The following is a 16,931-nucleotide window of genomic DNA, read 5'->3' on the forward strand; positions in this document are numbered from 1 at the left end:
GTAAACAAAGTCGCACAGTAGCTGTGCTGTTGTGACTGGCTCACTTCACTTAACATAATGTCCCAAAGGTTCAGCCATATAGTCACAAATGATCAGATTTCTTTCCTTTATAAGGCTGAACAGTATGCCAGCATTTTGTATGTATATACCCTATTCTGAGTGTTCATTCATCTGCCAGTAGGCACTCGGGTTGCTGCTACCTCTTGACAACAATGCTATGAATGCTGCTGCTATGGACAGAGGTGTGCAAATATCGGTTCAAGTCCCTGGCTTCAATTCTTTGGGGTATATATCCAGAAGTGGAATTGCTGGATCCAATTATAGTTCTATTTTTTAAACTCCACACAGTTTTGCACAGCGGCTGCAGCATTTTGCATTCTCACCAATGGTGCACAAGGGTTGCGATTTCTCTACATCCTCGCCAGCACTTGTTTCCTGTCTTTTCTAGTCCCCTTCCTCCGGGGTGTAAGGTAGGATCTCATCGTGGCTCTGATTTGCATCTCCCCCACGGTTATTGATGCTGACCCAATTATGCTTTATAACTGAAACATTTTTAAAGACAAAAACTTTATATGTCAATACTTTAATGTCATTTTCTCCCTGTTTTTGAACAAGCTGCTCAACATTTTCATTTTGCATTGGATTCTGGAAGTCACGTAACCAGCTCCACTGATGGGGAAAGAAGCTGCTTAGTGACTTTAAATAGTCTGAGCCTATGATACTTCTTTGCAAGGAGGTATTGATCACCTGTTGCCCATCTCTCTTGACTAAGGGAATGGAGTAAATAGACTTAGTGGTCATTTTAGAGACTTATTTGCAAAGGAGAACCACCTAGTGCAAGGTGCTGTGGCTTGAGGTAAAGGATCTGGTGATTGGTTTCACTTTGGATTTCAGCTTCGGTGCTCGCTTCGGCAGCACATATACTAAAATTGGATTTCAGCTTCGGCTCTATCCCCAGTGCATCCCTAGTACATCCCAGTGCATCCCAGTACATCCCCAGTGCCAGTAAAATCTCCCTCTGAGCCTTGATTGGCCAGTCAGGGAGGAGGCAGATCCCAAGATGAGCTGGGATTTTCTTGTAATGCACGTGTTTTGTTTAAGGCTACGGGCGTCACTTTCAAGTCAGCAGTAGTGAAGGTGAAAAGGGAACTTTATCTTTCAACACAGGTAATCAGGCTGCTTCTGCGGGCACAGAGAGTTCTGGGGGTCTGAGGACTCCAGAGTCTCAGATGCATCCATGCAGATACTCCATCCCAGATCTCTAGGTCCTATTCCTCCGCCAGCAGGACCCTGACTTTGTGTAGGAGGCTTCCTAAGGCTAAGTCATCCTTCTTTGAAGTGCTGTCATTCTTCTGGCTAAGTCCTGGGCCTGGTCTTCAACTCTTTCTGCTGCTTGTTAGTTTCAGGAAATGAGGGTCTCTTTACTTCCAAGGAGACTCTCTAATTCTCATGTTTTGCTTTAAATTCATACTTGGTTGCCCTGTACCTGTCATTTTTCCTTTTTCAAAACTATGGATGCTGTTCAGCAGTAGGCATTCCATTCCACAGTCCTCCTAATTACTCTGTCTCCTGTTGCTCTGAAATGCCAGAGACATTGCGTAAACTTATGCGTTCCCTTTGACGTGTTTCCTGCCCACTTCACGAGAGGTGAAAATTTTAGCAATTGTACTGCCACTGCATGCCAGGGACTGTCAATATTGCTACCTTCAGCGATTAGATCTGTATTGCCCTCTTATCCATGGGTGATCTAATTCCAGGATCTTATCCTTCAGATCTATTTTCTAGGATCACTCCTAGTACCACCCATCTTAGGGGGGTTGCTTAGAAATAGCTGGACCTAGGGAACTGGGTCCATTTGCTTTGTCAAGGGAGTGCTTTTTAGGAGAAAACCTCCGAGGGACTAAGTGATGCAGGATAAAGAAGGAAGAAATGGCCAAGCAAATACGTAGCCTTGGGTAAAGTCTGGTCTTGGCTGATTCAAGGGTGTGTGTGTGTGTGGCCCCTGAAGCATATATCACAGTATAGAATTGTACCATCTTGAAACATTGGGGTCGGCCTTTTGAACCCCAGTATCGGTGTCATTGGCTCTAGGATACCCTTAGGGGTAGAACATAATCTCCAGGAAGGTGGCTTCCAGTGGCTGAGGGTAGTTTTCCAGAGAAGCGGCAACTATGAGCCATTAGCAGCCAACATTCACAATAGCTGAGGAATGGGATCTGGGCATCAGAGGTACTTCTCACCTGGAGTCTAGATGGTAACTGTTATGGACTACTTCATTGGGATTCCTTGCCCTTTGCTTTCTAGTTGGGTTTACAAAGATGGGAGCCCCAGTACCAGAGCACATGGAAAAAGAACAGGGTCAGGGTATTTATGCACCAGGCTTCTTCCCTGTAAGATCACCTCAGGCTGGCTGCATCCCTGACCTAAAGCCAATAGAACCTTGTTCATGTGACTTTCTCCTTCCAAGTTTTGAAACTTTCCCTTCCCTTATCCCTTTAAACCTAGGTGTTGCCCTGCCCCTTGTAGTTTCCCTAAGCCCTATCCACATCTTTGTTAAAAATAATTAAAGGAATCTAAAAAAAAAAAAAAAAAATAATTCAAGGAATCTTTAATAAAGAGATTGAGTGTGCTGTGACCCCTGGAGACTTGAATGTGGTATGCCACCCTGGCAGCAACTGATGTGACCAGGCAAGAAATCTAGTTTTTACTGTAGGGACATGGAGAGTCCATCAGACGATTTTAAGTAGAAGAGTGAAATGATCAGATTTTTTTAAACTCTTAATTTTGCTTTTGTTTTTAAAGATTTATTTTTATTTATTTATGATAGACATGGAGAGAGAGAGAGAGGCAGAGACACAGGCAGAGGGAGAAGCAGGGAGCAGGGAGCCCGACGCGGGACTCCATCCCGGGACTCCAGGATTGCACCCTGGGCCAAAGGCAGGCGCGAAACTGTTGAGCCACCCAGGGACCCCCCTAACCTCTTAATTTTGATTTGTCTTAGCTGTCTGAACCATGTAGGTGTTCCAGTAATTTTTTTTTTAAGGGACAAGGATATTCTATTTTCTGGGCCCTCATGTTTCTAATATTGTGTGTGTGGTTTTCATACATCAGTGATAACCACCTGGGTTTAAAATCCTTGTGTCACAGTTCCATCCTCTCAACTCCACAGATGCTGTTCTGGTATTCTAAAACTTTGTGTTTGAGAATACCGAAGCAAGCCTACTTTTTGGTTCCTTGTAGGTAGCACATGTTTCTGCTTCGATAGTTACAGGATTTTCTTTAATCTGATGACTTACATAGTCTGCCACAATGTATCTTGATGGGTCTTTTCTTATATATGACAAAACTTTTGTCCCACAGGACAGTCAAAGTTTAAGTTTGCTGGATTGATTAGATGATGGCTTTGGGTCTACTCTTTCAGGTTTCCTCCACAGGAACACTGTCCCATTCTTAGTGATTGCTGTCATCTCTGAGAGCTGTCACCATTTTCATTTTTGGTCTTTTTCACCTGTGTTCTGTGTTGTCTTCTCAAGCCTCTCTTCCATATCTCTGATATTCTTTAGTCAATTCTATTTACTGCTTCAGTAAAGGACTTTTTTTTTTTTTTTTTTTTGCTTCAGTAAAGGACTTAGAATTGGCATTGCAATTTGTTTCTTGGCAATCCTTGCTTATTGAAACTTGCTCCCCTTCTAGCTGATCTGTCTTTACAACTCCTTTAATTGTTTCATCTCACCTTTTCCCTCTTTCTAACTTTCTAAATTACGGAGGTCATATCTTACATCCTCTCATGAGTGCTAAGGTACTCTAAACATTCATTTAGTTCCTGTAGTACATCACTTTCAAAATCATGGTCTTGCTCTGACTCTTCAGGATAGTCGTCAACTCATCCATTCAACAACTATTTGAGCACTCAGGGTGATACCTGCAATCATAGTGAGGAGTATGTAATACATCGGCAAACAGACGAGACCAAAACCCTCTCTCCTCATGACACTTACATTTGGATGGATGGAGAAAGATCATAGACTGCAGAATTTTGGCAGTGTTCATTGTTCTGGAAGAATAGAGGGAGATTGGATGGTGACTTGAGGGGACTTCATTGAGAAAGACTTAGAACCTGGGAATCGTTCACACAGGTCTCTGAGGTGGGATGTTTCAGACAGGGACACAGTAGACACTAGATCCTGAGGCAGGACCATGCCTGCTGTGTTTGAGGAAGAGTGAGGAGGCCACAGAACAGGGAACAGGCAAAGAGGACAAAAAGGAACTCGGGATCAATTATGAGAGAACTTGTAGGCCACCAAAAGTGTTCTAAAGAAGATGGAATGCCACTAGAGAGTTTTGAGCAAAGACATGATCTGATTACACTTTGAAAGAATCCATGTCCATGTTCTGTGGAGATTAGCTGTGGGGAGCAGAAATGGGAGAAGCACAAAGACCAGTTGGAAAGTGGTTGTAGTATTGCGGGTGACAGATGATGATAAAGCAAAGGACTAGGTGGTCACAGCAGATGCCTGAGAACTGGCCAGAGTCTTGCTGTATTTTTTTAATTATTTTTTATTTTTATTTATTTTTTGAATATAAAACTTTATTGACCACTGTTTACCAGTATTTACAATAAAGTAAACAATATACAGTTGGATAACATTCTGACTACAAAGTTCTTGTTTTTCCTGGTTTCTGCTGAACCAGTAGTTCAAATACTGAGAAGATTGAGCCTACATGTTAGGAATGAGTTGGGGTGAAGAAAAAACATGCAGGTCAAGAATTTGGAATATAGAAGTCTGTCCACCCATTTATACCAGCAGGTGCTAAATTGAGAACATTTCTAACCACCTGGTTATGATTAGGTTTCCATGAACAAAGTCTTAGACACTTCATGAATCATGACCTTTTAGTCAATAAAGCACAAGGGTTTTCAACTTCTTGAAAAGGAATGGTTCACTAGAAGGAACCTTTAAATATCCATTTAACTAAGTTTTGCTTACCTAATTAAAGTACACAAAAACTTGTCTAGTTTTGCCCTTGGGTGGGGAGGTTGTTGGTGGTGATTAAAATTTTTCCTTTCAGGGATCTTGTAAATAAACTTGCATTTATGTGACTGTAACTAGGGATATGAATTCTGATATGGCTGTTTTTAAATTGTCCAATTTAAACTCTTTACATTATATTTAAATTGTCCAAGTAATTACAAAATTTGAAAGGTTAAGGCTTCAGGAAAGATTTCAATGTAACTTTAAGTGATTTATTTCTTAAGTTGCTGAAAATGATAGCATTCCAAAAACATGGCCTTATCCACGGTTATAAAATGCTGTTTTTGTTTTGGTGAATGTTTCAAAAATAACAAAAAGAAAAGAAAACCACTTATGTATGTACTTTTAAGTATACGCACAAAAAGCCCTAAATAAACAAAAAACCCAGAATGGTCCTTAGGCATATAGGAGTTAAACACAAATTCTGTGGTTTTTTTTTTGTTTTTTTTTTAATTTTTTTATTATTTACTTATGAGAGTCATACAGAGAGAGAGAGAGAGAGAGGCGCAGAGACATAGGCAGAGGGAGAAGCAGGCTCCATGCACCGGGAGCCTGACGTGGGATTCGATCCCGGGTCTCCAGGATCGCGCCCTGGGCCAAAGGCAGGCGCCAAACCGCTGTGCCACCCAGGGATCCCTAAACACAAATTCTGACTGAGTAACAACTACGAAGATTTCCCCCAACATTTAGAAAAGGTGTTCTCTGATGCAGGGGGATAATATACCATGGTCTCAAATATCCTTTTCTGATAAAGGAAGCAACTACAGAAAGCTTTTATTTGTTCAAAGTAACCAGTGCTATAGATGCAAAAAACCTCAACAATTCCCCAATACTACTTCAAAACAAACATATCAAACTTGATTTTCATTAGAATGTTATTTCTTCACACTAATAAACCAAAAAACAAAGACCCAGATTTTATATATATATATATATACATATATATATATATATATATATATATATATATATATATATAGCAACGCAAACAATTATTGAGCTTCATCTTCTGAACAAGAATGCCAAGTTAGTCTCTCTTCATAAAATGCAATTACAATTTGAGGACACTTCATATTTGCCTCTTTTGCCAGCACCAAGTCTGCCTCATCTGAATCTTTCCATTTCATGAGGAACATTAATTTTCCACTGCTGTCTGTGGCACCAATTATTTGTTCAGGATTAAGACCTCTGGCAAAGCCTCTTGGTTTATCAGCAGCACCTCTTTTCTTCTTTGATTTGCTGTCATCAGATTCACTGTCAGCTAAAGATTTTCTTTTTGTACCATCTTTTTCTTTACCAGCTTTTTGAGAATTAAGAAATGCTTCAATTAACTCTGGACAATCTAAATTTTCTTCAGGTTCCCAAGTATTGTCAGCATCTGTAAATCCCTTCCACTTCAGGAAATATTCCACCTTCCCATTCACTACATGGCAGTCCAATACTTTTTCAACCACAAATTCTTCAGGCTCCGCCTCTCCTACTTTTTCCTCTTTCCATTCTGTTTCTTTCCCATTTTTTGCAATGTAGTTTTATTGGAGGCCATTTTTTTATTGCAGACTTAAAGAGCTATTACGTTCACGGCGTGGCACCTGGTGGTCCCCGGAGGAGAGGGGAGGGAGCTGTATTTTTTTAAAAAAAGATTTATTTATGTTTATTTTAGGGAGGAGGGAGGTGGAGAGAAAGCTAGCAAGTGAGAGAGCAGCAGGAGGGGTGGAGGCAGAGAGAGAGAGAGAGAAAGGATCCCAAGCAGATGCCCCACTGAACGTGGAGCCCAACCCAGGTGCCCCTCATGCTGCATTTTAAGGTAGAACCAGAAGGATTTCCTGACCAATTATTTTTTTTTAATTTATTTATTTTTATTTTTTTAATTAATTTTTATTGGTGTTCAATTTACCAACATACAGAAAAACACCCAGTGCTCATCCCGTCAAGTGTCCACCTCAGTGCCCGTCACCCATTCCCCTCCAACACCCGCCCTCCTCCCCTTCCACCACCCCTAGTTCGTTTCCCCGAGTTAGGAGTCTTTATGTTCTGTCTCCCTTCCTGATATTTCCCAACATTTCTTTTCCCTTCTTTTATATTCCCTTTCACTATTATTTATATTCCCCAAATGAATGAGAACATACACTGTTTGTCCTTCTCCGATTGACTTATTTCACTCAGTCCTGACCAATTAGATATGGGTTGTGAGAGAAATGGAGTATGACTCTGGTTTTTTGGCATAAGCAAACTGGAAGGATTCAGTTGTCATCACCTGAGATGGGAAGGAATGCTTATGGAGTAGGTCTGTGGGAGCAAATTGGAATTCTGTTTGGGACATACTAAATCTGTAATGAGTAATAATGAAGATGTCAAGTAGAGTATTAGATATGAATCTGAATTCAAAAGTTAAATGGGAGACATAAACTTGGGGTGTCAGCACATAAATACCATTTCAAAGGCTAAGATTAGGTGAGATTTCCAGGGGAGATTTTACGTGGAGAGCAGACCCAGAGCCAAATAAATGAAAGACAATTACTATATGATCTCACTCATATGTGGAGCTTAAGAAACAATAGGATCATAGGGGAAGGGAGGAAAAAATAAGACGAAATCAGAAAGGGAGACAAACCATAAGAGACTCTTAATCATAGGAAACAAACTGAGGGTCACTGGAGGGGATAGGGTAGGGGGATGGGGTAACTGGATGCTGGGCATTAAGGAGGGCTCAGGATGTAATTAACACTGGGTATGAGACTGATGAATCACTGGCCTCTACCTCTGAAACCAACCATTGTAAGAAAATGCCTGAAAAGGAAAAAAAAAAAAAAAGTTGGGGAGAAGAGCAACCAGGAAAGTAGGAAGACACCAAGTCCAGGAAACATGTATTAAGAAGACAGCAATTAACCACATCAAAGGATGCCGCACTGGGATGAGGAGGGCTGAGAGTGGACTACTAGGTCTAGCGATGCAGAGGTAGTTGCACTGTGACAAAAGTGAGACTGGTGGAGTGTGGAAGCAGAGGCTCAGCTAATATGTTTAAGAGAACGAGTGAAAGAGAACTACAGAAGCAAATATAGGCAAATTCTACCAAAGACCTTTGTAGAGATAATGGTGGAAGCTGATAGGGTGAGTGGAGGAAGAGTTGGTTGTGGGTCATTAAGAAGGAAGAAACAATAGTGTATTTGCATGTTGCTGGGGAGGATCCAAGAGGACACTGTCTTTCCCTGTTACACAGACCCCACGTGCATCCTTGAAGACTCCTCAGATGAGGGCTAGTCCCATTACTCAATACATAGGGTAAGTGCGCTGCCCTTGTCCTGCTCATTGTACATGTGGCGACCAGTTAGAATCCTTCCTATACCTGCAGCTGAAAAGCAGGCTGGCTCCACAGTAGTTTCTAGCATTTAATAGGCATTCATCAAGCATGACTGATGGATCCAGGAATGATCTGACCTTCCTGACTGGTTCTCACACTTAACGACTGGATTATATGCAGCACTATTGTCTTCAGAGTGCTCTTACCATGGTGCTTCCCATTCCCATTTCCATTCCAAACTAGAGCACTTTCCTCGTGGAGACTATGTATCTCGGGGCACGGTGCACCTCCAATGTCAGCCCCCTGCCACACTGCTGGAGTACTGAAAAGACTGAACTCAGTGTTAGGCGGAGGGAGGCTGAAGAGCATGAACCCCACTCTGCTTGTCTCCAAAGCAGGGCCAAGCAGCTGATGGCTATGTCAGATTTTCTAACTGGGGATAGCTAAGTCTAAGAGAACTTTGTCCTCCTTCCTCCTTCAAGTAGACATGACTGAGGTAAATAAAGTATGAGTATTCCACCACTTGTTTTTGTCCACTGTTGAGATTCAGTGATTTTACACTGAGAAATTCCTCCTTGATTCCATCAATGGGTTGTGCATTGGGCATGGCTTTTGGTGATAGAATACTTTTTCCTTCTCTGATTTATCCCTTCATGTATGCTGCTGGAAAGCTGGGGCCTGTTAAATCAGGGTGATCATCTAGATGTTATTTGAAGTGAGCTATGCTCTGAAGGTAAGGCAACAAGTAACACATAGTGAATAAGCCAAAGTGCTTAATTTTGTTTTCTATGAAATAGTTTATTTTACGGTTGATTTTGGAGGGGCTACAAATACACATCTGATATGAACACAAGGTTCTGAATTCTGCAACACTGTAAGAATAGTTATGAAGAACGGAGAAGCAAGAGAACAGGGCGCACGACATTTACATTTGCTCATCTCCACCATACATCAAAGGCACTTATCAAAATGGTTAAGTAGAAGAGTGTGGACTTTTAAACAATGACATACCCAAAGCATAAAAATCAAGTGACTGAATTTTCCTATTCTTTGATTTTAAACGTTTTACTAAACTCTCTGAAATATATTTACTTTGTAACCTTGCAATCCAATCATCCATTATTCAAGACTTCTTCAAATGAAAAGAATCTGATGGAATACTATAAAATCAGAATTTTTCTAGACCCAATTATTGTTAAAGAGCACTACTATCCTCTGGTAAAGTCCAAAGGCCACTATTATATGATCATGTCCTCTCTGCGGTGAGGATTATAGGAGCAGACTCTCATACTAGCACACTGGTGTCTGTGTGGTTTCCTAGGCTCACTAATCTAGAAACTTCCAGGTACACATTATGCTGGGTGCTATGGAGATGCACAAATATGGTAGATCTGTGCTTTCATAAGCTTACGTTTTCCCACTTTGAGTCCATCATGCTTTCAATTCCTACTGACCTGTCCCAGGTTTCTTAAAACAGGAGTGAGATTCAAAGAGTTCACATCCCCATCCCTTATTCTATTTGATTCTCAGAAAAAGTCAGAGTTAAGACCCAAATCAAACTTATAAAGATGGCGCAAGGCCCACATCTGTCTGACGTATGGTTCTGCTTGTCTACAACATGGAAAAAGCAGGAGACAGACTGAGAAGTAAGGCATCTTCCAGCTCCTTAGGACCCGGTGCCTTTACATTGCTCTGTGATAATTCCCTGCGTGAATATGAGCACTACAATGCATTCTAAAACAAATGTATGCATGCTTTTGGACTGATTCATACTCTTACTCCGCACTCACAGAAAAAGAAAATGGACTTCAACCACATTTTTGTGTGAAAACACAAAATCAGACTATTAGAGCAGTTAGTTTGACATGGTAATACTCAGCACAACTAAGGACCTCTTCTAATGGCATCCCTTCTCAACATGAAAAAACGATTTCTTGCTGTTTCCTAGTCAGTGTATATACATACAGATGTGGACAGAGTAAGTGTGGGTGGCAAGCATGGTGAAGAGTGTATTGACAATGATAAATTTTCATTTTGTATTCTTCCTCAATCTGTGCAAGTATAATCACTTCATTTTCAGGATACCCATATGCTGTGTACAGAACTGAATGATGGCAATTTTTGCTGTAAAAATGCTGAAATTTTCTAATGCAGAGTGATTGTATGGTTAAGTGATCTGCAGGAGAGCTAACACAATGTATTTCTCTACTTGATGTGTACTAATGATTTTCTTCCATTTTAGATAATTTTCCATGTTCAATATTGAGCTTGCTCTTAAACAAGGAATCCCCAAGTTCATAAAATTGGAGTGCAGTTTTCAGTGAGCTTTATCAGGATGGAGAAACTGAAAGACCACTGGTAATACTGGTGTATAGTCAGGAAGAGTTAATTAGTGTTATAATCACAAAATTGCTATAGGTTTTAGTAATTAAACATAAATCATAAGGGTAGGTTTCAGGCATTATAAAAATAGTGACCTGATTTCACTGGGTACCAACTAGTATTTACAAAGCTACTTGAATTTTTCAGTTGATCTTCTTTGCTGTTAAATAATGATAGTTTTGATAGTGTTGTAAAACTTCATTTTTCAAGTGCAGGATGATCTGAGCTGAATGAGAAAAAGAACGATTAAGGGAAGGAAGGAAGGTAGTGGGCCTGGCATCAATTGGAACATTATTTTTCTTTTGTTTTTGAATGTAAGAAGGCTCATGTCTCTAAGATTACCACAATAAAGTCATAAACAGACCAGGCATTTTAAGGGTCTCAGGATTAATGAGGACCAAGAAAGACAAAATGAACCAAGCAACAACTAGAACACAGTGACATGCATGCCACCACTTTGGCAGCCATATATTTAAATACAAAGAGAATTACATATATATGATATTGTCATATAAATATTTCATTTTTTATGGTTAAAATTTTAAAAAATAATTTAATTTTTTATATTTAAGAGTGGCATACTTTATTAAAAGAAACACTAGAAATGTGGATTCTTTTTGAGAAATAATCTTCACTGCTATCATGGAGAAACCAGATTTCCACACCAACCAATGGAAAATTAACCACTGATGAATCTGGTTCCAATCCCAAATAAGAGACATACATACATATGTTAGGACTGATTCTGTTCATTATGTTAAAACCTTTCCATTCCTGAACTGTATTAGCTACTGAAATTCTAAAAATACTCATTCTCATGGGCATCTTACTTTGTCAAAGGATTTAGTATTTATTATGTTATTTATATTGACATTTACAAAGAGTAGCAAGACCAGTGATATTACCCCATAGTATGTAAGACCTTTGTCTTTTTTTAAATGTTATCAGACTATAAAATTTAGCGATTTAGATCTTCGTAACTTGCAGGTATCTTGAGTATATCCTAATATGCTTTATCCCTTCCTATTTCTTTCCATTTAAACATAACAGTTCTGCTTCTTAGTACTAATCCTATAGACTTAAAAAAAAATGGATTCTATGTTTCATATGTTCTGATTTAAAATAACCAAAGAAAGAAAACTATACAGGACCATATTTCTTTCCTATTTAAATACTGGTTCTTCTATTTACCCTATTTCAATTTCAGTTATATATGTATATATAGTCAACATATTCATGTGCACAAGTTTCTGTAGGACCTCCAATTTTATTATAAAGCTTCTTCCTTGAAGACATTTGAGCACTATGTATTTTTGCTTTGACTTGTTTAAACAACACAAGGAGGTTGGCACATTTTAAAGTTAACAATATATTTTATTGCTGTAAAAATAGACTTAGGTTAAGGGCCACTGTAGCCATTTGGTTACTGACTGATGGATGATTATCTCCTGACTTTTTATACTCATTATTGTTGGCTAATTTGACACCTGATTGTACAACATGCACCTCTCAGGGATGATCAGGGAATACAAAAATAGAAAATTCCAAACAGATGATTTTGCTACTTTTAGCACTTCTGGGAGAGGGATAGTTGAAGCTAAAGAGGGAAGGTATCAAAATAAAATTAGAGGATAAGTTACCTGTGGATTTCATTTACTCACATTAGGTCCCTTCTTATTGGAAGCTAACTGGAAATATACTGGACCATGCTGTTCACTTTCAAACACTCCAGTGATGTTCTCCAATAATTTTATTATCTCCAGTTTTATGGTGCCACACTATGCTTTTCATATTGTTTAGATTTTTCCATTTCAATAATCCATATGCCAAAAAATTACTACACATTCCCTTATACAGTCAAAAATAGGTTTACTGGAATGTTTTAGTTATAGCTGAAGGCAGGAACATTTACAACATTTAGCTTTTGTTACACCCATAAACATGTGGAAATTGCTTGCAAAGTAACTGTAATGTGAGAAGAATCTTGCAAATATTAATGGAATGGCGATGCATGGTTTTTAGCATGTTTTGGTACTCTACACAGGCTTCTGGACTCCCAGTCTGATCCCCATGTTGATGCAATAATGTAAGTCCTTATAATAACAGTATGAAATATTGTGGTCACTGTTTAACTACATATACAAATAATGAACTGGCAAGTATCTAGTTTCAAATTAGATCCTTGGAATATGGCAAAACAGAGGCTGGTTATCTGCCTTAAACATAATTTTTAAAAACACACTTTGTTAGAAGGGAAGAAGATAACTAGACATTCACAATGCTCCAATTTGAAGTGATACTTGCCTCTTCGTTTCTTGAAAAAGAAGTTTTGAAAGTTATATACATAGGTTTCATTTAAATTATGCAGCAATCTTTTATTATTGTTGTCCCAGATTTTGTGTAATGAAGATCTCTGTCACCAAATCAAGCGCGGTATTTCAAGACTGTAAGAACTGCAAGAGAAAAAAATGCAAAGGAACATATCAAAATCAGATTCAGATGGTATGTTAAAAACAATACTCTTAAACATAGCTGTGTCCACTTTTGGAAAGAGGTAATAAGGAAGGAACTTTTTAAAAAAGATTTATTTATTTTAGAGCGAGAGCATGCACGATGTTCATGTGGGGAGGGGAAGAGGGAGAGAGAGAATCTCAAGGAGACTCCCTGCTGAGCACAGAGCCTGGAACCATCAAGAATCGGATGCTCAACGATTGAGCCATCCCAGAAACCCCAGGAAGGAACTTTTTATCTGAGATGAAAGATAACAAACAGGAATAGCATAAGCAAAAATATCATAAAACAAACTAAATGTCTATAATTAGCATTTTCTCTTTAAAGATTTCTATTTTTAAGTAATCTCCACACCCAACATGGGGCTCGAACTTGCAACGTCCAAGACCAAGAGTTGCATGCTCTACTGACTGGGCCAGCCAGGCGCCACTAACATTGGGATTTTGAATAAATAGGTTACGGTATTACCATAGCATACAGCTACTACAATATTTTAAAAATATTAACACATTTTCCCAACTTATTAAGTATGTATGTATATAACATTAGTTTTTGAAAAACACGATTAATCAGGAAAATATTTGAAATACAGAATACTTATATTAACAGTAGCTATCCCTGTGTAGTAGGATTACAGGTGAATTTTATTTTCTTCTTTATGCTTAATCCACATTTTCCACCATAAATATATGGTTGATTCTGGTATCTATAATAGTTATGTTCTATAAAGTAACTACAAACACTGAATTAATAAATAATGAACCCTCATTCCTAGGGAAAATACAGGGTTAGATTCCTGCAAGCCTTTGGCTATATTTTTGTCCACCAATCAATATATAATCTTGCATTTCTGTTCAAAGATAGCCTTTTGAGGGATGCCTGGGTGGCTCAGCGGTTGAGCATCTGCCTTTGGCTCAGGGCATGATCCTGGAGTCCTGGGATTGAGTCCCACATTGGGCTCCCTGTAGGGAGCCTGCTTCTCCCTCTGCCTTGTCTCTGTGTCTCTCTCATGAATAAATAAAGAAAATCTAAAAAAAAAAAAAAAAAAAAGATAACCTTTTGATAGATGTTGTTGATTCACTAACATTGAACTCAGGGCTAACAGCACTGTAACTTATGCCTAAATGAAGCTTATCTAGCATATGTATTTTCCGTAAGGCCCACCACAGCCTTCTAGAGCTTAGAGCAACACTAGACAGCAATTCAACATGAGGCTTGGGGGCCATTTTAAATACTGAAATCACCAACAAAATGCACAAAACTGTGAGAAATGCGGTACTAAACAGACTTAGAAAGACTTGTGTATGAGAGCTGAAACTAGAAAGGCAGAGCACAGTCTCACCAGACGTCAGCTGGGAACGTGCCCACTGACGTCCAGGAGATGCATATTTTTCACTGCTCTGAACACAGCTGCCAATGACAAGGGAAGCATCTCCAGGACTGATTTCTAGTTTATACATCAGTGTTTTAGGTGAAGTCACACAAAATCCACAATGAGGATCAACACTATTTCTTTGTGACAAACTTTTTCTGTCTAAAAAGAGAGTAATTCCATGGGGTTTTTCAAATGGCTCTTATGAGGCACTTTTCAAATCTTCATAAAATCCCTATAAACACAGATAAAGGGACTTGGGGAAGAGGAGGTAATAAAAATTATCTGACTTTAATAATGTTAAGAAAAAAAAGATGAGTTAGGCATTAATGAGTAAAATCAAGTTTAAATCTAAACCCAAACAACAAAACAAAACCCATCATATGGAGAAAATTTATCTGGACTTGTCCTCCAAACACAGTATTATGAAAGACAAACTTCCATACCTGAAGTTAATAATAGAAGATGGGTGTACAGGCACCCTGTTTGGCCTCAGACAGCCCTGGGTTTGCGAGTGAGGGGTAGGCAGGATGCTCTCTGAGAATCTGATTAAAGATATAGACTCTCTTCCCATAAAAATGTGCATATGCATATTCACACAGATTTTTTTCATACAATTTAAGAACATTTTCAGACATCTATAGACTAGTAGTTTAAGAAGTCCTGACTTAAGGTAAGAAGTTATTACTCAATGCTGGCATTAGTCATACTAGATCAACTGAAAATAAGTTAAAAGGGAAATTAAAATGAACTCTAAAACAAATGATTTCCCCCCCCCCCCCACATTACTAATCCAGTAAATACTTACTGATAATCACTAGCAAAAGGATAACAGCAACCAAAGCCATGATGGCTTTTATCTACAACACACAAAAAAGCATAAGGTATTAATGTTTGACTTGTTAATAAAGTCAAGATTATCTGTTGTGCTACTAATTACAGTATACTAACTCATCAATGAAAAGCTCATCCCTTGAAAGCTTTTCAAATTTTTTCTCATGTGAACTTACTATTTTCATCTTTGTTTTTTGCTTGCCTGGATTTTATTGTTTAAGGCTGTACTGTACAGTAAACAGTAACAAAGTCTTCACTGGCCTGAACACTGTGTCTATGATTTCTCCTGCTTATTTCTAATGAGACTAGGAAAAGTATGAAATTTTAGCAACTCTGTTCAAAAGTATCAGGATATGATGAATAATATAGGTATTCAATACAATTCATTCTCTCTATATAAGGCAGCATTTTTTATAGCAATTATTCTCAAAGCATATGAGAATTCTGTTTTTGTTCTCTTTACTCTCCTCTTGGCAATTTTGTCTCCATTTTGAGGAATATAATTTAGATTCTTTGTGGATACCTCATTTAATAAATAACTTGCCTAAGAGGCCTATGTGTGCCAGTTTCATAGTTGGGAGGAGAAACCTTAAGATTAATCCTTAGTCTGTTGCTCAATATTTTCAGCTCACATCTTTATAAAACTGTCACATTCCTCTTTAATCCTAAAGTACATAAATTATAAATTGGTCTGATTTTCCTGATAAAAGTCTTGTTTTCATCATTTTCACAGATAACTGATTAAAGATGGTTCATTAATTAAAAAAAGACTTAGCTACTATAAACACATGCAACATTATGAGTATCAGAAATAGCAACCAGAAGTAGCTAATGAAATGTTTCTAAAACAGCTACTGGTAACATTTTAGTGGCATCATATTTATGACAGGAACAAAATGACCAAGAGAATACATGGAAGGTTTGCAATTTGGACACCAGGTGCCTATTAAAATTATTATGATAAAACAATGTAGAAATTCTCCGCACCTACTGGATAGTTTTGTTCACTTTTAAAGTCAGGTCTATTGAAATATACTTTATCTAGAATAATATTCACCCTTTTAAACTTCATTTTGATGTGCTTTGACAAATGTAGAGTTGTCAGCCACCACCATCAAGCAAACATAAGGCACTTCCATCACTCCGAAAGTTCCCTCATGCCCTATTATAGTCAGTATGCACCTCCCTACCCTCAGCTAGCCACTGGCAACCTCTGATTTGTTTCCTGTCCCCATTTTTTTTGTTTGTTTGTTTCCTGTCCCTATATCCCCTTTCCTCAATCATCATTACAAAGTCAATCCAGAAAATGGTAGTGATATAGGGACTATTTAGAAATATAATTCATTTTTCTAAATAATAAATTTATTTTTTATTGGTGTTCAATTTGCTAACATACAGAATAACACCCAGTGCTCATCCTGTCAAGTGCCCCCCTCAGTGCCCATCACCCATTCACCCCCACCCTCCTCCCCTTCCCACCACCCCTAGTTCATTTCCCAGA

The 16,931-nt window shown here is 38.5% G+C and overlaps 1 protein-coding gene and 1 pseudogene across 3 annotated transcripts in view; both read right to left on the reverse strand.

The window, feature by feature from the left end:
- Window positions 1–6,025: 6,025 nt before the first annotated feature.
- On the reverse strand, window positions 6,026–6,937 carry LOC121489779 (annotated as a pseudogene).
- A 2,574-nt stretch (window positions 6,938–9,511) lies between these two features.
- The window catches only part of VAMP4 (vesicle associated membrane protein 4), a 54,263-nt gene continuing 46,843 nt past the window's right edge, over window positions 9,512–16,931 (reverse strand). For 2 of the 3 annotated variants that reach the window (XM_041753133.1, XM_041753140.1), the window contains 2 exons: window positions 15,405–15,456; window positions 11,152–13,166 (listed from right to left, as the gene is read on the reverse strand). In XM_041753133.1, coding sequence (XP_041609067.1) covers window positions 13,138–13,166; window positions 15,405–15,456 — 81 coding nt within the window. In that variant the 3' untranslated portion in view covers window positions 11,152–13,137. Of the gene's footprint in view, window positions 10,940–11,151; window positions 13,167–15,404; window positions 15,457–16,931 lie in introns of those variants that run through there. The other variant, XR_005987422.1, reaches the window with a different exon arrangement.

This window comes from Vulpes lagopus, chromosome 1, assembly GCF_018345385.1.
Source record: "Vulpes lagopus strain Blue_001 chromosome 1, ASM1834538v1, whole genome shotgun sequence".
Lineage (NCBI taxonomy): Eukaryota > Metazoa > Chordata > Mammalia > Carnivora > Canidae > Vulpes > Vulpes lagopus.